This window comes from Plectropomus leopardus, chromosome 22, assembly GCF_026936395.1.
Source record: "Plectropomus leopardus strain MGB_pleo_1.0 chromosome 22, ASM2693639v1, whole genome shotgun sequence".
NCBI classification, from domain to species: Eukaryota; Metazoa; Chordata; class Actinopteri; order Perciformes; family Serranidae; genus Plectropomus; species Plectropomus leopardus.
In genome coordinates this window covers 24,880,781-24,902,562 of record NC_142197.1, presented here as the reverse complement: position 1 = coordinate 24,902,562, position 21,782 = coordinate 24,880,781, and the positions used below count along the sequence as shown (strand labels likewise).

Here is a 21,782-nt window from a genome sequence, read left to right as displayed (position 1 = left end):
AACCACGGCTCTTCACTTGGAGGTTTTTGAGAGCTCCCTATCATCGGGACAAAACTGAAAAGGGCATTTTACAAGAAGCAGAGACAACAAACTGAGGAAATGATTGCACTTTAGATCAATCATATATCATAGGCTGCAACATGCTCTGCTGGTTAGGGTAATGGACGGGGAACAGGCTCTTTCTGGCGGCTGGTTTGCATCTAACGCTGCGCCCTTGAGCTAGATACTTAACCTTAGTTGTTTCAGCAAACACAGTGGCTTCTATATGGATGTATAAAGTATGAAAGGCTAAACTTTCTTCAGATATAAATCAGCGTGACAGCTATTAAAATAGACAGAGAGGAAAAACAAGACACCACACTCACTGGTAACACAATAAAACTGTATTACATTTGTGCTTAAAATTATTACAATTACAGTATTTACAAGCGTTGTCCTAAAAATAAACATCTCATGCTGGATGACACATAAAAAGAAATCATTGTACAATAGCAAGCAAAAATGAATATTTCTTTTATGTACACCCACAATGTACAAATTAAAGAATGTTGTTTTTTCCAGCTAAGAAATGTTGCTGGGTGCTTTTTCACGCACTCAGATGCTGCAATTTAATACTGGACATAACGCCTTTGCAGCATGGAGCCACCCTTTTGCAAGATGATGGGGCCTTAAGGTGACTTCCCTGCTGCAGAGTGCAGTTGCCCAAACCCAAAGCCATGTTGAAAATCACACAGCCACCCTCAACAGAAGCCAAACAGTGATTGAGAATTCACCAACTGGACTCAAGTATCAGTCAAACAATGCCAAATTTCGGACAACAGGTGACGCACTGAATGCTTATCAAATAAATACAAAAAAGTAACCAACCCCCACCATCCCCGACCGATCCCTACAACACCCCTACAACCGCTAGAACAACCTGCCTCCACAAGCATTTTCCCCACATTCCAGTATGACCAGTGTGAAAGCAAGGTTTTAATAAATAGAAAGACTTTTTTTCTGGCAAAAAATACAATGCCTGGAATCACGCTCCAAACCTGTGTTGCACAAGTACTGTTGAAAGTCTCTTTGACGGAATGCATTTCAGGAATGGGGCCCTGACTCTTGTCACCTCATCAAAGATAGTCTCACACAACCACAATTGTCTACAGGCATAAAGTCTGGTCCATAACATTTAAAGCTGCTTTAATTGTTGTTGTTGTTTTTTTGACCATTTGGAGGCAGTAGAGCAAGCCAAAAATATCCCATCATTATGCACCTTGGTGATCTGATCACAAGTGGACAGCGCTAAATACAAATGTAAAAGACCACCAAGATGCATTGTGAGCCAAACCACTTGCCAAGGTAGTCTGGAACGCATTTGACCACATATCTTTTGTAGTGTAAACAGCAATGCCCCCTGATGTGTCCTGGATGCACTTTTGAGAATCCTAGGATAGTGAAGAAATGAGCCGCCCTACTCTCCCTATGACTCACTAGTTCTTGTTGATTTCATTGGTTGGATCGGGTAGGTTTAGGCAAGAGGAGTGGAATAAGCTAGTGTTAAGATCAGAATGTCAGGAGATGCTAACCAGAGTAAGGCAAAGTAAGGCAGGCCATTCCTTTACCATCCTAGGATTCCAAAATTTGCATCCTGGGCTAGGCTAGATGGTAACCCTAGATTTGCGAAACTGGCATTGTATGATGTGACAGTGCTGTGGTTAAGGTCTGGTTAGGTTTAGGCACAAAAAGCACTTGATTAGGTTTAGCGAAATATAATAGTTTAGTTTAAAATGATCAGGGTAAGGGTTTGAGTAAGCTTAGGGGACTGCAAATACCAAAAGGCCCCTGGAAGGCTCTGGCTCAGGTTATCTTCTCAGTATAAGCACGCTATCATATAGATAATGAAGGGAAAGGTGTACGAACAAAAATGTGGGGGGTAACAAGTCAGTGAATGGAAAACTGGATCAAGCTCAATGATAATAAAAAAAAGAAAAAAAATGTATAAAACAAAGAAACTATTGGAGTTAAAGAAAAAAATGTTTGTCCTAATAACTAGTTATTAGTTAGTAGTTATTCATTTGGATACCACTAGCGGCCAAAGTTTAGCCATGTTTTGTTGGGGGCTAGGGTTACAATGATCACTCGAAACATCAAACATGAAAAAATTGACTTTGCGCTCATCAGGGGTTACCATCTAGGCATGCCCATGCGTCCGCAATACGGACTAAGTCATTAGTGCAGTATATGGCGATTGGTGACAATATGCTAATGCTTTACAGCTTGCCCATTTTATGATGCGGTGGACAAAGTGAAAGTGTCCCTAGCTTTGCCCAGTGGAAGGAGATGTGTTGCATTCTGCTGAAAACCAGCCAATCTCCAGCTGTACCGACACAACTGCTAATGTGAATAGCAAGGAGCCAGAGAGCAGCTACTGAAAGTATGGAATTTTGGAGCCGAACTTTGCACAGGGTACTTTGACCTCCTAGTGTAAGTGACATCGGAAGTAATGGAATTTAAACGTAATTGGTCAGCTGGAGTCTCACCCGTCCACTTGTGTCCACCTGATGAATGAGTGTCCAACATTAGTTGGACGTTTAGATCTATTTTGGTATCCACTGCTATAAATTTGGCTGTCTATTTGCTAACCTGGACTGATATTTGCTGAGTAGGCAAGAAGCTAAAAAGTCAGAAAGCCAAGTTATGATTTTCTGGGGCTTCATCATTAACAGAATTTTTCACATTAAAATATGTCAGTGCCAAAATAAAATACAGTTACCAGTCAGTGTAGCTTTAATGTATTCAAAAGCTGCTTAGTTAGACCAGAAAAGGACAATCACACTTTTATTTGGTGCTAACAGAAAAGTAGACCTCTGTGACTCAAGTCTTCAAGGGTCAATTGTCTTCTAGTGACATAGTGGTCTCAAATATATTTCTGTAGTAATCAGGGCTGGGGATCATTTAAAGAAATATGATACCAATACCAATACCAGGACCAGTTCTTCATTTGATACCTTTTTTATCTACTTTATTCAATACCCATCATGCAAATGGAAGTATTCAGTTGCTTAAAATGCCACCAGATGCCACAAGGGTGAAAAATAGCCATACTTTCCAAGGTTTGGGGGGCACCTCTGCACTCCTGAACTGCCAACTCCATAAATATACTGCACTATACTTCACCACATGAAAGACTGTATAAGTCTGCTGCTGGATTCAATAATACGTTGCATTAATTTGATAAACATAAACCATACAAATAGTCCTTTTTTTCTAGTTCTGGTGGAAAAAAGGATCAAATGCAGGTATATTCTGACTGAAGATGCCTTAAAGATATTGAGTACTAAACCTATCCCTTGTAGTGATTGGTTGAGAGATTCCATCCATTCATGGAAACGTTAATGGATTATTTCACATCCTCTGATTTTTATGCCCACGAGTCAATATCAGTATGATTTTGAAGTATTTTGATGAATTTTGGAGGTTTCGATATGACTATATGGACCAGACCAAGCCTTGTGAGACTGCATGACAGACAAGTCCTCAAAGTGCTCTCACACAGCACGCGCACACACACACAAACACACACACACACACACACACACACACACAGCAACAAATTAGTCATCAGCGTTATTTTTGCTGCCCGTCAGTGTACATTCACCATGTTTTAAATCTGATATCATACAGTAAAAAGGTCTTCATCCCAAAATTACATTGATTGACAATACGTCAGTGTGTTTTAGATTCAAGTACAAGTTGTCTGTCCTTGTCAGGTAAGATGAGACAAGACTGCTTTTGGGTGGGTTCATTTTTTTTTTTTTTTTTGCTTTCCAACAGGAAAAGGGATCAGCTTGTTGGTAAGAAATTGCTCTGAAGCCGATGTTTGTCGGCCAGGAGGAAAGAGGCAGCATCTGTCACAAACAAAGAAATGGCCAAAATATTTTTTTCACACTTGTAGTTTGTTGTAGGCTTCCGGGGCCTTTCAATGCCACACTGGCGTCTCTATGGCTATTCTGTACAGCAGAGTGTGTCCCCTCCCCTCCCAGGGAAGCTTGCTTAGTTATGTACATGTGGGGGACAGGAGCTGGACAGGAGGCAATAGTGCTTTTTGTTGTGTGATTGCAAGCTCTCCTTCAGTCTCTCTCTTTTTCTCCCACTCCTCTTCCTCCTCCTCTTCCTTCTCGCTGGTCTACGAGGGTCAGCGGACCTGGGGAGCGTAGCCCTCCTTCATCAGCCCTTCCTCGTAGTCTGTCTGGCACAGAATCATGTTGTTCTTCAGGAAAAACTTGTCTCCCACACAAAACCTGCACCACACAAAGAGACAGAGGAGGGAAAGGGGTTTACATAAGCATCAAAGCAAGAATCTCATCATTAGCACGGAGCTGTAGGCTAGCAGGCCTAGCCAGCTGCCGCGCTAGCTTCCTGACTATAACATCTCTACTTTGGCAAACGTAACCTTGGTGCCAACACCCCCCTTCAGCTGCAGCGCTGCCGTGTGCAGGCGAGGCTCTCCTCTAGGAAACAAGTCAACTCAATTACAAGGGGGGAAATGCAGGGCTTGGGGGCGGGGGGGGTGGAATTATCTCTGTTTCAAGCCGGGGTTCCTTTCCACCTGCAGCTCTTACAGAAACCCCCACCGACCTCGGCAGCGGCCTCGTCCTGCTCCAGCCAGGGGGGGGCCACAGTTATGCTTGACCTTTCAGCACAGAGCCAAGTGGAGATTATGTTGAACGCGTAAGAGCAGTAACTCTCCCTGTATTGTCCTGAGGGCTGCTTATCTCCCTCAATGTGCAGGTTAGACAAGGTCGGCAAGCAGCGGTGCCAGTGTTTACCAGGGGGGAGGTGGAGCCGGGGTGCGGGGGAAGGGGATGGGGACAGTGAGCCTCGCCTCCGTTTGACTTCCTTGGATGTGAAGACTGCTGAGTTCAGTGCTGGAAGCTGCACACAGTGGATGGAGCTCAGGTACCTGACAAGCTCGGGCTGTTCACAGCATTTATTCAGGGCTGCAGGGCAGATTGAGAGCATGATTTGTTACATCCATTTGGGACCAATTAGCAGGATTCAAATACACCGTAGGTGTTGGCACAAAATACCAAAAAGTGTGAGAATGGTGTGTTTCTGGAAATAAATCCAAATGCTCTGAGGAAGAGCTGACATTTATTTAGAAAAAAAACATGTAAAGCTGTACACTGATGTGGTTCACGTACATTTATTGAATTTATTTATTGAATTTATTGAACTTGCTCAATCATTTTAAGTCACATTTAACTTGAAACACATTTAAATTTTTTGAAACTGTGGAAAAGGGAATTCTTAGCTTCATTTGGATATAAGTATTGTTTTCGTATATTGTTTTGTGTATTGTTTTTGAATAGTAAGGAAAATACATCACATTACAACAGACAAAGGTCTTTAAAGGTGTACCTGAAACCTGAATGAATTACACCTTGGTACTTACTGTATGACCAGCTGGCATTGGATGTCAATACGACATTAGATTAACGTTGGACTCTTATGTCAGAGGAACGTTAAACTTTGGTTGGTATTAAAATCAGATTGACAAAATTTTAAATATCAAATCATTTTAGAATCTCTTGTTGTGTTGACATTAACCTTATGTGGTTTTGCAGATGTTTCGTTTTTCATATGTTCTCATTGCTCATTGTTGTTATTCTACATCAAGATGGCATTGACATGAGATGCTTGGAAAACATTGGACTTTGGTTACAGCACGGCAACACAACTTAAAACCAACAAAATATCAACAGCATTGGCACTATTCCATGTCAAATTGATGATGGCATTTGACTTCTTGACAATGAATTTTGGTAACCAAATATCACAACCTAAAATCAAACCAAATTTCAACATCTAACAGAGCTAACAATTTGTAGCATGTCCGTAGTAATCAAAATTGAATTTAACGCTATATTTTGATGGGCTATTAAAACACTTAGAACTTATGTTAGTTCAAGTGGGTCACTGGCTGTTTACCCAATGGGTTTTAAGAAATTTTAAACTTCTTTGTTAATTTAAAATCTGAGGAAAAGCCAAGTTATCATGATGACAAGCTAGCAGCTACCACTTGTTGTCATGCCTTTACAAGCTTCATAATTTGTATTAATTGTTCGAATTTGGTGATAAGAGTCTCATATTCTGAAAGTCAAAACATTGTTAATTTAAAACCAGAGGAAGAACCAAGCTAGCATGGTGACAAGCTAGCAGCTAACATTTGTCATTATGCCTTTCAGGCTTCAAAATTGTATTTATTGTCTGAATTTGGGAACAAGAGTTTTGTATTCTAAAAGCAAACCCCAAAATGACCAAAAATCATCAGGAATCTACGCTTATCTAGAAGAATGATAATGATAATTTTGATAGAACATGGCACATTTCAGCGATATGACCAACATCTTCTCATCCCAATTATTGCCACTTTGTTACTGGACTTTCATTCTATTGCGCACTAGGAATCCTCCAACCAGTGCCGGGATATCAACAAAAGTATGTGGTTATATAGGCAATAAAAGCACATGGGAACCAACACTGGTACGTCAACAAAAGCAAGCTGTTAGGTTTAGGCCAAAAAAGCATGTGGATAGATTTTGGTAAACCCATCATGGTTTGGTTTTACATTCATATGGGCGGAACACTGGGTGAAAATCTAGGGTTTGTTGGACCCTTACACCACCCCCCTTCTTCATAGGGACTTTCCAGCTCCTTGTTTTACATCTTTAACGTTTTAAACGTACGCTGGTGAGCAGTTTATCATATCTTTGTAAAAAGTGATGAAAAATCACTGACAAGACGGCAATATTTGACCACTTTGGAATGAGAATGGGCTGGTATGACATATGCATTCAGGACGGTGACTCCAAGCTGGTTTTAGCAATGCCATCCTGCCAACCTTCCAGCACTGTAGGTAATGCATCAAGCTCCTATGCCGACTCCTTCTTGGAATCTTTGTCCAGCATCCTTTGAGGAAGTACTTTTAAAGCTAGACAAGAATAAATTCAAAGGAATAGTCTAGAATGTGCATTTCTCGTATTGCCAGGATGCTTGCACACCTTTATTACCAAACTAAACACAGACGACTAATATCCATTCATGTGTCTGACATAGTGATTAAGCTGAGGCAGAGGTGTGTTTCATGTAATGGTGTCATCCACTCTAATAAAAATGTCCTGTAAAAATGACACATTCTCTCTTGGAATCTATTAGTGTCTGTCTTTACTGACGCCGTGCCCACTCCCACTTTAACTTTATCTCCCTTTATTTCTTTACACCCTCTCTCCACTAGCACTGCCGTCTCTCTGCCTCTTTGTCTTCCTCCTCCCCCTCCTCGCAGCGCTTATTCCTGCCCTCCACTTATTTCACACGGCCAAATTGTTTCTGCTCGGTGAAATGTCAACAGCATATGTGACATCTGTGCACCAATTATGATGAGGATATTACACTGGGCCCATCACAGGCGTGTCTAATAAAGGACCTTGTGTTGCCCTAGTATTTCCACTTTCTTAAAAACAATTGCAGAATACATCCTTAATACAGCTATCTATTAGAGAATGCTGATATTTTGGTTTGCTTTCAATAAAAAAACAGCTAATTTGTGTAACTCATTGCTGTTGAAATATATAATGATTTACTGTATTAGCTTCAGCAGTATTGGCCTATAAATCCTGCAAAGAAACCTGATTCACCCTGCTTTAAGTAGCTCATCACCCACCCACCCACCCACCCACCCTAAAAATACTTGACATTTGATACCTGACACCAACACACAATAAATAATGGTAAGTATTCAGACAAAAAGGTAAAGCATAACATTTGAGAAAATTACATCGTCAGACAAACTTTTACTCAAATGAAATTTCCTTAATTCAATAATGTTTGGGTCTTATTATCATATTTTAAATCTGTTCTCCTCTTGTATTTACAAATGTATATACCAGTAGGTGATTTCAAGGATTCAAGGATACTTAACTGTCATTCTGACCAAGAAAAAAAGAAAAGAACAAAATGCAGTTCTTAGGTCTTGACATAAAAATTAGCATCAAATGAGCAATATAAACATAACATTTCATGCAAGAACCATTGCCATGCAAAAGACCTTCATGTCATTTGCGGCATACTGACACCTTACCATGCAGCATCAAAATTTGAAATTGGTGGTCAATTAGACTGAGATCAGGTGACTGTCAGGACCACAGCACATGGCTCACATTGTTTTCTCACATTTCTAAACCATTCTGTAATCCCTGTGCAGAAGCATCTGCTTTCATTATTCTGTACTTATTTACTCAGGTTCAGGTTTTTCCTTTATTTTGTCACCCATCTGTACCTATAAGATATGTTAGTGTGTGAGAAGCTCATAGGAGCTAGCTATAGCTCAACCCTCATTAAAGGTTTACCTCAACACCACATCTGTTAGTATCTGTATTCATGTGATGGTGTGCAATCATATCCTGGTTTCTAACATTACAGTCAGTCAGCTTCTGCGGGTGCTGTCTTCCTCTCTCCCTGCACTGCCTTCACTTTCCCCCCTCCATCTTCCTCCCTTTACTTAGAGGTGACTGTGACTAATGAGTCTTTAGAGACCTCTTGTTGTAGGAAGAAGAGAAAGAATGGCTTCCACAGGCACACACTTAAAAGATGTATTGCGATGCCAGCAATTTGCCTCGGAGGCTCGTGTTAACTAGAGTATTCACTTTCCACTCAAATGAAGAAACAGGGAGATTGTCAAAGAGAGAAAATAGTCTCAACTGCACCAAATCTAATTACTGTTAGGATGCATACAGGTTCAGAAACACTTGGCCCTGTGACACTGATGCTTAATTGTAACAGCATGTTGTAAATCTTCTCTGGCAGATTGCTGCTGGGCAATCAGACGGCAGCACAAGGACACACTGAGGATGAGTTTTTCTTTGGGGAGTGTAATGTAGAGAGTATAATTTCACATCTGGAAAGGAGGAGATTGAAATTTTATATTTATTTTGTCTTTGGTTCCAAATGTCCACTGCTGTTGTGTTTTAAAATGTTCTGGCCTTTTAGTGATTGTCTAAGCCCATAATGCTTAGCAGTCACAGATGTCTGGTTTCTATTACCACAAAAAATTTTATTGTTAATCAAACAATGTGGCCACAACTGGAGGATCATATTAGCCGTGTTGCACCATGGAATTTAATCTGCTCTGCCAAAGTATAAACTCCATAACTGTAGTAACCTAAAGAACTTTTACATAGTTCTAAGAACCCCCCTTTTTATTGTGTCAGCCACAGGCACTAAAACTATTGTTGTTCCTGGAATGCTGCTTTGGAGGACTTTTAGCTCCTTTTCAGAGTAGGTAAACTGCCTTGAGTGATGAAGGTGTACAGTGATTGGTTGAAATTTATAAGGAGTCATGTATAGCTGCAGACACATTCCGTTTGAAGCCTACACGACTCGCCCCTACAAACTGCACCCACTCAACATGTTCTCATCCCAAGGCGTCACATATTGCCGCTTAGCAGTGGCCTCCTGCGTCTACATATTACATTTTTTGGTATCCTTCTGCGTCTGCTATTTACATTCTTCTACCATGACGTCAACATAAGCACATGGTGGGGTGACGCTGCATGTTATGTTTATGTGGCAGCAGCACATGGCAACCAACCCCAGGACAAAAGCACATTTTGCCACAGATGGTAGGATTAGGCAACAGGGCACATGGTAAGGTGTAACAAAAATGTAAGCAACAATGTCCTCACCTGATGCCATCCAGGGGCCACCTTTGTCAGTGGACAGCTCCTGTCAGAAAGTCCCCAGAACGGTTTTGTCTGATAAATGCCTGTTGTATGCAGTTTGTTATAAGAGGGGCGTGGATTATACAAATATTACCTGACTGCCCTGCAAGTAACTGTTAGCACAAGAAGTCATCGCCAAGCTTCAAACACCTTTTTCACGAGGATGCATGATGCATTTTGATTTACATTTTAGATGCTGCCACACATATATTGTCCATATTTCAAATACCTAAAATAACCATTTGTCTGGCAAGTCTGTCCCATTCCAGAGGTTTTACCAAATGCAATCCTCCTTCAGGCTCTTTCGGAATAGACAGCTCCTAAAATGTGACATGCACATTACTAGTCAACCAATTATGACGGGTTCAGTCTAAAAATGCAGACCTTGAAGCACGTGTCCTCTAAAGGTGCACAGCTAGCATCTTTGGAATACTGAAAATGTATGAACTGGTTGATTCTATCATCTCCATGAGTAGAGAAAACTGACATTTATTTGTATAAAATGTGTCATTTTTTACTTTAAATTGTGCAGGATTACGTTGTGAGATTGTGTTCTCTAGTAGGCTGGCTGCACAGGCTCCGAGTTCTCAACACCAATCATACACAAAGTGACAACTGTGTCCCTTATTGGCTATTAGGCTTCTGTCTAACAAGCCTAACTCATGACATACAAGGCACCAGTGGCTGAGCTTAGCTGTGCTGAACCCAATTGGTGTCAGTCTCTCCTTCCAAAGCTCCAGTATGGAGCATCCTCCCTTATCAGCACTGACCTTCCCCTGCACTGTCACCCATCCTGCTCTCCTCTGCTCCCCTCTACTCTAACCTTCCTTCAGCCTCTCTAGACTGTGGCCTCCAGCTCATCAGGGGGAAATTGGGCCAGTACTGGCTAGATGATGAGGCTGGACGACAGCCCCATCGATTAGCTGTCCCCCAGGGCTGATCTGTGGCTAACTGCTTGCTGGATGGAGTCTCATATCTCTGTCCTTATTCCCAACACCCTCCACCTCTCACCGGCACCCCCTCTCTTCTCAGAACCAGCCCCCCGTCCCTGGCTCTAAGACCACGGCGGTGCTTCCTTTTCCTCAACTCAGGTAGGAAAAATAACAGGTCTGGCTGGTGGGAAGGTCACAACGGTAGATTTATGTCCAGTTTAACAGAGTAAGGCCACATTGGGTGCAGACATGAGCAATCAGAGCCAATGTAGGATCCTATATTTTCACTGATAGACCAGGGACAGGAGCTATTCACTCCCCTCAGCTTGATACCATTTCAAAGTCATGCACAGAGCGCAGAAAAGGGGGGAGCAGGGGCTTTTTGCTCTCTGGCAGATACACAAGTAAGATAACTAGTGAGGCTTTTCCATTTATCTTATTCCTGAAGCAGGTTCAGCTCTCAATGCTTCTTTCGTGGCAAGCAAGAGATTGCTGCCAATTTGATGGTGATGATGACAAAGAAGGAGGAAGCGGTTGCAGGTCATGATTGCAGCGACATGTCCACTCCAACGGGCCAGTCTTTCTATCTAAGCCGTGCGCTAACTGGCCTATAACTTAAGCAAGGCCCTTAATGGCTGAGCATGGCAATGACCATTAGAGTCCCTGCAGTGAGTCCCTGATGAAATCAGAATAATCACCGGCTACGAGTTCCCTGTCCTTGCTCTGTGGGATACAGTGGGGTGGATGTACCCACAAAGCAGCTGATGGCGTGGATGGATGCATGAGCGAGTATGTTTGTGTGCAGTGGAGGGGGGGTGGTGGCTGTATGTTCATACTTGATTGTAGCAATTCAACCTTCAAACGGCAACATGGGCTGCGGCTGACCTGCAAGGAGCAGGGGATAATTACACGGCGTGACCCCTTCTGACCCGGCGATCGCCTGCTCTGTTTATCAGATTTCACATTTTCTGATGATGTTCCGCAGAGAAATCTCTGGGCCATTTGTGAGATGGATTAGATTGCTTTATTGAAGGGCCCCGTGGGGGAAAGGGGGGGACGATGGGGGGCTTTCATGTTTGTTTGAGGCCAGGGAAACGAGAGGGGACATAGCTGACGTAGATGAACAAGGCGGCAGATCGGTATGCCAGACAAAGACCAGAAGCCCATTTCCAGGCAACGAGATGCTGAGAAACTGCTTCGGAAATCTTAAGTAAGATCTCCTGATAGATCTCAGACTGAGGCTGAGAAAATTTGTAAAAGGTCATTCTATTAATCTGGATATAAATGCTGAGAAACCCACTTAGACTAGACTTATTTAGCAATGTTGTGGTCATCATTCAGAATGCAGTGAACCTGCTCTGAATCCCAAATCTTCTAAAAGACAGATTTGTAGCTTTCTGATGATAGTTTTTGTTCTCCAAATATGAAGCAAAATATATCACATTAAGTAATGACTGTCTCCGAGCCATGATTTTAATAAAAAGGCATTCCAAATTTTTAGTATGGTGGTTGTAAAGACACATAACAGAGTCACTGTCCTTCTAAACTCATAGCACATGCTGTATTCAGGAGGCCGAAAAGTACACAGAAAACCCTGGTGAAAGCTTTTATTTTGTAGCCAGCAAGGTAATGAAAACAAGCATACCCAAGAACGTGGTGCAGGCAGATGAGAAAATATTGTTTATATTGGAAGTACTGTGTGCTTGTGACATGACAATATTCACAACTTGGATTCATTTTATGAAAACCTTTTTAAACCTTTTAATGGGTGGACCTTTACCAACTTAAGTAATACAAAATGTTAATCAAGTCTATGGACACATATTCTGACTATATAATCACTTCAAAGGTAGGGAGTCACCACTTTCGTCTTTTTTGTTAAGCATGCCACTAAATCTGAATGCACTATATAATGGTGCTCATGGATTCTCTTAAATAAACTGAGTAACTAAATAATGCGCCCCATGACGTTATGCTGTAGGCTGATGCAGAAGGCAGCATTGCCCTGGTTCCCTCAACAAAAGGCCTATGTGACTGATAAAGACATTTTATTCAGTCAGATAATTTTCATAATACCACTTTTATGATTTAAGAAGCCCAAATACAATCGCAAGAAATAAAATCTAACGTAAGCCTATAAACATTTGCATGACTTGACGCCACCACCACAACAAGGCTGTAAAGCTGTGTTCAGTACGTTTTTGCGCAATTACCATCTGTAGGCTTATTTAGCCATTTTTAAGACACATAAAATCTTCAAAGTTCACAGTGGGTACTGACATATTTCATTTTGTAGAAGAAAACATGAAAGTCTTTTAAGCTTGTGTTAACCACAGACCTTATTTCAGGAATCTAACCAAAACCTATTTTAAAATACCTATTAACTGCAAGAAGATGGAGCCAGAGGTGCAAAAATGCTAACTACTTTCCAGGTTTTAGGACTCATTCCTGGGGGACTCTATTGTGAAGAATCAAACCGAGCTAAGGATGTCTGTACTGCCAAAAGTTAAAAGTCTAATGTTATATTTTGATGCATAATGCAAAGCCACTTAGAACTAACTCAGTGGCGACCCTATGGTTTCGATGCTCTGAAAGCCAAGTCTTTCTTCTTTTGAATTTAGACAAAAGCTTGCTAGTAGGTAGTTGACTGTCTCATGTTGGCAGACAGGGTAACAATGGCCTAATAATTTGTGCATCAAAGTTTGATTTCAGAGTTTACACATCCATTGAAATATGTTGTTGTTAGGTATTAAAGCTACTTTCTGGGCAATAACAATCCTCTATGTGAAATTCAAGGCAAAGAAATTGATCCTTTAGGTTCATATTCCTCTGCAGGTATTCCTCCCCCAACAGCTCTACCAATGTAAAGAAACAAAATGGAAAACAAAAAGTCAGAGCTGAAGAACAGCTTCAATTAAAGCCGGTGCCACACCATAAATCTTGGCCAGGCCCCGGTGAAATTGTGATGGGCATCTGAACGGTGCTTGCAAGGCCACAGCGGACCATGTGAAACACACTGGCGTCGATTTTATTCAACAGTTCATCAACTGGCCTAATGTAAAAAGAAAGATTTGCTCGCGCTTTAATGGGTTTTAATGTGTGAGAGCAGAGTTGGCCTGCCTGGGCCTGGCTGATGAAGATTAGCTGACTTCTTCCATTAGGAGAGGCTGTCTGGTGCAGCCGGCTGAAGTGGCAAGACAATAACCGAGTGCTAATTGTGCGTAACCAGGTCCTTTGCCTTTAGCATGCGCAATGTGTCTGGTCTATGTGTGTGTGGGTGTGTGAGTGTGCGTGTGTGTGTGTGGGGGGTTGCATGTGGGCGTTTGTGTCTGCAACAGAGCCAAGATTGGGGAAAGAGGTGAGAGAAGCACAGGAACCCAGCCAACACGTAACCTTCCTGATGTCCCCCTAATGTTTGATAGTGTTTCTTGTTACCATCAGAAAACCTTTGATAACATTCTGGTGTGTTCATTAGCTCCAAGAATGTTCCCAAACTGCTTTCCATCATAATAACACTGCTACTCTCTGGAAACATGGAATCCTTGAGGCTCAGAGTGCTTCAAGAATGTTCCTGCAAGGTTCTAATATCTATTTAAAGAAATGTTTGGTGCTTGTCAACAAAACTCTGCAGGGCCAGGGTGTGAAGGTCAAGTCCTCGGTATATTTTCAACCAAGATTGTGGGATACTCCAATCAGGGAACTTGTGTTTCTGTCACTTTTTTTTCAAAGACAATTTTTTGAAGCATTCTGCTTTGATTAACAGTGAGTAAAATAGAGAGGAAGCAGGGTAGAGAGAGGGGATAACATGGAGAAAATGGCCAAGGCAAGACTTGAACTTAGGCCACTGTGGTAAGACACAGCCTTAAATGACCAACTATAACACATTTTCCTAACATTCAGTGAGCAAGCAAACCCTAGTCGATGGAATTTGTCCAGATATACTATAAACGACAACAACCGTCAGGGAGCCTATCTAGCCTTGATTGACTCTATGGAACAGCTTGTTGTTCTGGAAATGGGTTGTGCAAAGCTTCGCAAAAATAGAGTCAGGTCGAGCGGTTTTTCAAGCAACACACGTCGCTTACCCCGTTCGCTGACACACAGAGCAGGTTTAACATGTTCTCCTAAGTCATCACATGATGCCGCTCTGTCTGTGACTTTCTGTGTCTACTAAGTTTTAGGTAAACCTCAGCGTCATCTGTTTACGCTTCTGGATGATTAGGTTGACAGGTTAGGACATTATCATGAAACAATCAGATGTTTGCTCCCCCGCATTGCGTCCTGTCAGGAAGAGGTATAAGTCCTGCCGCCTTTAGTTACTGTTGCATAGTTGGACCAGTTTTAATGATCAAGGCAAAACAACGCAAATTGAGGCCTCTGTTCTCAACGTAAAAGGGAGTATGGACTGAAGATGACAAAAATATCAGTCGACATTGCTCTTGCACTGCTAAGTTTGTATCCCCTTTTGCCCTTTGGAAGATCTGTAAAGTACTCTCTGTATTTTTCACTGAATATAGACCAAGGTGCTGCCCCTCTTTACTGTAAAAAGTTTCATTCATCACTTTAGAGTGACATGTAGCCTTACAGAGGAATAAAAGCCATGATCTTTTCTTGTTTGTAATAATTTTATCAAAAATATGTCAACCAAGCAACCTGTCCTTTTCCAAATCTCCTTTACGTTACCAAATAAGGAATGAGAAAACCTGGCTGATGTTTATGAGCTCACATTAAGCTAATTACTCTTGATGTAGCTAACTACGTAAGTTAGCATTTTGCTAACATTAGTTAACCTAAGATGTACATTTTTACAATGTAATGTGTCTGTGAAGATAGTGACAGTCCCCTACCTACATCTTTTAACAATTTTCGAAATTTGTTTTTCTTTCTTACATAGGGAAAAGTTGACTGAGGTTAATTACAAATGTGCTCAACTGTTATTGTAAAGTAAAGTGGCAGAACTTAGGAAGGGCAAATTGTATGCGCTCCTAATTCTGTCATTTTTATATAGCTCACCTATCACTTTGAAAGCTTTCAGTCGGAGACTCTCTGACAGTACGCTCTGTCATCTCAACTTGTACATTAAATTATTATAAAATGTATGCAGAAGAGACAGAATTCTTGAAGAGGGACTGGGAGACAGTGGGATTCAGCCAGTATGAAGGCAGCCTTTATGGCCTTTTATGTGTTTGGCCATTCAGAATGTTCTAGACACTGTGGCTTTTAGGAGATGGTTTTCATGATGTGTCATCATACTAGTTAATTTAAAGAAGACGCTGCCTATCGCCACAGAGACCACTGTTCAAACTGGCAGTGGTGCTTTTTACAAATGGTCCATCATACACCACAGTCAGGATGTTTGCTGGTGGGAAGACTGTCAAGGATTGTGTGGGATTTTTGCTAGTGCCCCATTTATGGAGTTAAATAAGGGTGGACAAAAGCACTATTACAATTCAATCCACCACCACTAACTATGAACTGAATATTATGAGCATCACAGAGATGGGAAATAATGCAGGGTTGCTGTATTGGATTGTAATAAATTGTAACAGTGTACATAATAAACTCATTGTAGGGATACGAGAGTGGTTCAGTGAGGGGGACACTGGAGTTTATTAAACAAGGGTTTTTCTATCAAACAGCTCCCTCTCCTTTGCTGCTGCGGTAGGAAGCAGTGTCCTGAAATTTCTGACCACATCCTGTCCCCAGGATGCAGGACGAGGCTGAGTAATGAAGACTGATGGAAAGCAAATGTACAGACATGTAACTGCACCTGTAGCTCTAGGCTGACACTGTTCAGTAGCAGTGCAGGATTCTAATCACTGTGTTAGGTCCAAGCAGGTGTCCCAAAGGCCCCAGATGTGTCTACTTGGTCACTGGTTAGAGTGATAAATCTACCATGTGGGATCTTTCTTCAGCTTTCAGTGGCGCTTGAGATTCACTACGCTGCAATCTCCCTACCCCGATCGGCCATCTGCCTAGATGCAGGTATGGGAAAGGAGCAGGAGTGTGGTCCAATCACTCACCTCTGATTGCAAAGCTGGCACGCGAAGCAGTCCAGGTGGTAGACGTTCTCCTTGGCCCTCATGACCATCTCAAAGGCTGGAATTAGCTTGCTGCAGGCTGCGCAGTTCCCCGTTACGCCAAACAACCTGAAACACACAAAGAAGACCTGTGATGTAAGTAATTTCCCCAAGCCTCAGTACTAAAAGATTGCCTTGAAGGTGTCTAGGTTTGTTTAGCACAAGGACGTGATATACAGGTAACATAGTACTGAATGGCAATAAAACACAATGTATCCATCTTTCCCTTATTACTACTTTTTCATTTTAATTGTAGTTTTATTTATTTATTTACTTTTGTTTATTACATGTTGATCTAATACATCTGCTCCAAATTTGTCAGTGCATTACTTTACATAAAACCAAAGCACAAGATCAAGACTTTTTGTTTTAGGGACACAACAGTTTAATAAAATTTTCCTTTCTATGACACCATGTCAAAGAGTCCTTGGGCAAGTTTTTGAAGCCAGAACTATTAGGAGAAATTCTAAAGAACGAACAAATCTTTTTCAAAGAATCTTTAGTGTCAACTAAATACCAGGTCAGCCTGTCAAAGCGCACTCTGGGCACAGGTGGAGCAGTAGAAAGTTAGGCACAGTGAAAGTGAAACTTGGCCGTTCATTCTGCAGAATCTAAAAGTTTGTTTTCATTCACAAACAGCTGCTCCTCTTATCTGATCTGAAAACCTCTGAGTGGAATGATAGATCAATTATCCACCCCATAAGTCACAAACTGCTGCTAAGGAAAAAAAGACTAAATGGAGAGCTCTGCCTGCACTGTGTTCACAGTCCCACAAAGAGAGGGGACACAGAATGATACAAAGGGACACATAGACATAGATGTTTAAAAGAAAATGAAGAAAATAAAAGTTTGTTTTTAACTCTCCCCACACCCTGCCACCTCTGGCTTTGGTGTGTTCATGAGTTTTAAATTGTAATGTGGGAACAACATGATCATACATAGCAGGTGTGTTGTATTTTACTGCATTAAACAACACGTTGATAGCAAACAGCAAAGGAAACAGATTTGAGGGGCCATGAAATATAATGGGAAACTCATTCTTCAGATTATTCCCACACCACATGAATACTGCACATGGCTGCTAAGGTAACCAATTCTTATACATTATGACTGCAATGCATTGAAGAGTAGGTTTTTTTGGGCCAGCCAGCACTAGCTGTTCAACAGCATGTACTATAGAGGAGTGTAATGCAGAAACTGACACCATATCTTGCAAAAAGCATCAACTCGAAAGGTTCCATACAGTTACACGCATCAACTCCAAAGGTTTGATACAGTTACATTTATTAACTCGAAAGATTCAATACAGTTACATGTATCAATTCAAAAGTCTCGACACACTAAAATGTATCAATTCAAACAAACCAATACAGTAAAATAAATTGGTCCACCCATCACCATATGCCATTGGTTGTGTGAGCACTTATAAATGTTTAACTGAGTGGCAGTTGGCTCTGAGTAGCTAGTACATTAGCCTTGGCAACCAGTGTGTGTAGTATGTGTGTGTGATTGGTTGAATGTGTTGTAGGGGTAAAGTGCTCTAAGTGGCTGCAATACCAGAAAGGTGCTATACATAAAGTCAATTTATCATATATCACGTCTCAGTGGCTTGAGCAGATTTATTTCATCACATCCTCTCGAGTCCAGAATTTGAAAAAAAAAATAAGACTCCATCCACTGTTGTATCCCATCATCGCTGCAAACACACCGAGCAGAATTACCGGAGAACGGTTACTTGTGCTGCTTGTCAGTGCCTCTGAAAACAAGAGTGACAGCTGTCAAAGAGATTGCTGCAAATACACTAACATGAGCTGCAGAGACAGATAGGCTCTGTGAATCAGTCACAGAAATAGGCTGGACGGAGCCGGGCTACAGTCACACAGTAAAAAATAGCAGGGCCACAGCTTGTGCCATAGAAATAGATGGGACACGGCCAGCGCTACTGCCCAGGGAAGACCCTATTATTTCTTCGCCTGCTCCGGGGACATTAATGTGAGTATTCATTAGGGATTCAGGGCTGTTACTACACAGCGACCTAGACCAGACTAGCAAGGGAAAAAATATCTGATAACGAAATCATATAACAAAATAACCTATTAGGCAGACTTCTTGAGGCACTTTTAGCCGTCGTTGTTAAAATGATAAAACGGCATGCCACTCTCAGAGTCTGTAAGAGATCGCAATCTGATAAATGATCTCAGGGCTCGGGATATGCAGGGTTGTTTATTAACCTTCAGAAAGTATGTTTCCCAGAGGCAAAGGAGGCAGATAGATTGTGCCCTCATGAATAGCTACAGAATTAAGAGCCACTGTCAACACACCTTGAGACAATGAAGGATATCTCTTGTAACATGGTAGGTGGGAGAAAACAAAGAGGGCCAATTCGATGGATTAGTGCCGCCTTAATTAAAAGAATTATGCCTTTTCCTTTGAGCAATCTAAATTTAGATACATTTGTGGTATCTCTTGTCCTTTCTCTTTTCTGCACAAATGTGCATTGCCGCAAGGCCTTCACATGAAATAGATATTTCATCTATTTCTCTCCTCACAAAGCCAAGTAATTGATCTAAAAAAAACTTAAAAAAGGAAAAAGAAATAATAGATTTAGTGTGAGAGAATGAGCAGGAGTGTTTGAGCACAACAGCAGCACTTTGTACAGCGTCTTGCGACAAAGAGGCACAATGCAGCCGCCTCTCACCGTGCAGGGGCAAATGGCCTTGTCTCCCAGTAATCTGAGTCATTTTCGGATAGCATGCACTCAAGGTTCTGCATTATAAATGATGGAAGGTATTTGTGTAAAAAAGTGATGTTTTAAGCTTTCTGCCTGCCAGCTTGAATCAAAACGCCGTTCTGTTTCGATGTTTGCCGTGTCTGTCCATGCTCTTCTCTCATCTCTTGCAAATTTAAGGTGGCCCGTGCAGTCGAAAAGGACTGTCACACTGCTTTGCTCTGAGAAATTCTGGGTGAAAGTCCTAATATCTGTGAACAGCCAGTGTTTGTGTGTCTCCCATCTGGTAGAATCAATAAATAAGCCTGCTACTTTATTGCTGAGGTGAAGTGAAAAAGTCAAAAGCCAGAATGAGACCACCAACAAAATCTTATTTAATGTAAAAGGTTTGCACACTGTGCAAGCTCACACATTAAAGAAAGAAATTCTATATGTATTCAGTGATTCTCTATGGCTGAGATGTCAAGACAAAAAAACGTCAAGTGCATAGCCCAGAATAAGGCCACATTCACACTCATTTGAAAACAATCTCCTTAAATGTGTCCATTTCAGTAGTTTTTCATAAATTATTTCTAACATGCCCAAAACAGATATCAAATAGACATTCACATACACTGGGCATGTGCATACTAGAATAAACAGGAAGCAGACTGTCTATCATGCAGTTTACTAACTTCTTTGGTCCGACAACGAGGTTAAACTGTACTGAAAGTGATACGAGTGCAAGGCGGTCAAGGCAGCTGAAAACATATTGGGAGTCATCGCAAACGAAATACGACGACATCAGAGTGGTGTCGGGTGCATTATCCATCGCCTGACAAAGCCATGGATACACAAACAGGAATGATGACATGAAAAGCTATGTTGACCTAGCTATACTGTTTCTGCTTGACATGTTGTGACTGATAAGACCCAATCCGAAAATGAACCTGTGTCTGTTTCAGTGGTTTTAAAAGTCATTATTTCCATCTGAGTTCCATGAAGAGTTTCACACTAGAATGTGGTCAGCAGAGTTTTTAAAGATCTCAGTTTTAGTGGCTTCACAATGCCAGAGTAGTGTGGATGCTTAACGTAGGCCTTAACGTAGCAACAGTTACACTTTTTAAAATAAAAACATATTAGTGTGGATGGAACCTACGATAGAACTGGTCCAAGATATATTCTGAACTAAGGAGATAAATGTTAGCATGGCTTTTGATATTAGTAAAAAATGTGTCCAAGAACTAAAAAAACATATAATGAAATGATTATTAAAATTATGAATGTGAATGGCCGCAACATTTACATAAGTTATAACAGTAGACAAAAGTGGAGGTCACAGCTCTTTGGTGACTATGAAAGTATCAGACTTGAGTCTTTTAACTTGACCCAAAGATTAAAGTGTATGTTGATTTAATTAACATGAACGCTATTCTGTCCCAGCAAGTCGATTCTTAATCTGCTTCATTTGAACTAACCAGATGGCATCCAATCAAGTTTCAGGAGAGAATCATCAAGAATTACTGTCATGTTACTGAGAACCAGTTGGATAAAATGATACTAAAGGTAATATCATTTTAAACAAAAAATGCGTTGTCATCACTTTAAATGAAGAGCAGCATTCTTTTTTTTTTTGTGGATTTAATATGTTATTACTCTGTTGTTAAAATGGCACTATATTTGGAGGTGAGTACATTATGACTGATTATGACTACGAAACTCAAAGTTAAGCACTTTGGACTTGATTAAGGACTGAATTGCAAAGGCTAGTAAAATGACTCAGTCTCTAATATTTCAAATAGACTTCAACTCCGTAACATTGATATTGCACGTGGGTTTCTGTATCATTAACTAGGAGTTATAGAAGAAAGCCTGCCTATTGAACTGAGTTTCTTAAGCAGGAAGTTGTATTAGTCAGTGCTATTGCCTCCAGGAACGTGGGCCGTTCATGAAAACCAACATTCAAACTTGAGTTATTGAATTCTGAAAAGGAGAAATTCTACTTTTGAGAATATTTTCCAGCCAATACATGCATTGATTTTTCTTGCTAAGGCGATACAATCCATGTAAAAGACCGCCTCAATAAGATCAGATTGAATAAAAAATAAATAAATAATATCCCAAAGACCCCCAGGGTTCCCAAACAGAACATCCAAACTTCTGTCTGCTTCTCATCCACTTGTTTTCTGCATAATTCATCCTTCCTGCGCTGCTTTAACCACTGCTTTAAATGATTAAACACCACCTTATGGGAACAATGCATACATCGCCTCCTCAAATCAAACTGTTTTTTAAGCGT

General features: G+C 41.1%; 1 protein-coding gene across 3 annotated transcripts in view; it reads right to left on the bottom strand.

Moving 5' to 3' along the window:
- Nucleotides 1-374: 374 nt before the first annotated feature.
- Nucleotides 375-21,782, bottom strand: part of lmo3 (LIM domain only 3) — a 72,422-nt gene continuing 51,014 nt past the window's right edge. For all 3 annotated transcript variants that reach the window (XM_042511347.2, XM_042511349.2, XM_088072804.1), the window contains exons 3-4: nt 16,720-16,845; nt 375-4,286 (exon numbers count right to left, since the gene is read on the bottom strand). In XM_042511347.2, the coding sequence (XP_042367281.1) occupies nt 4,181-4,286; nt 16,720-16,845 (232 nt within the window). In that variant the 3' untranslated portion in view covers nt 375-4,180. The remainder of the gene's footprint in view (nt 4,287-16,719; nt 16,846-21,782) is intronic.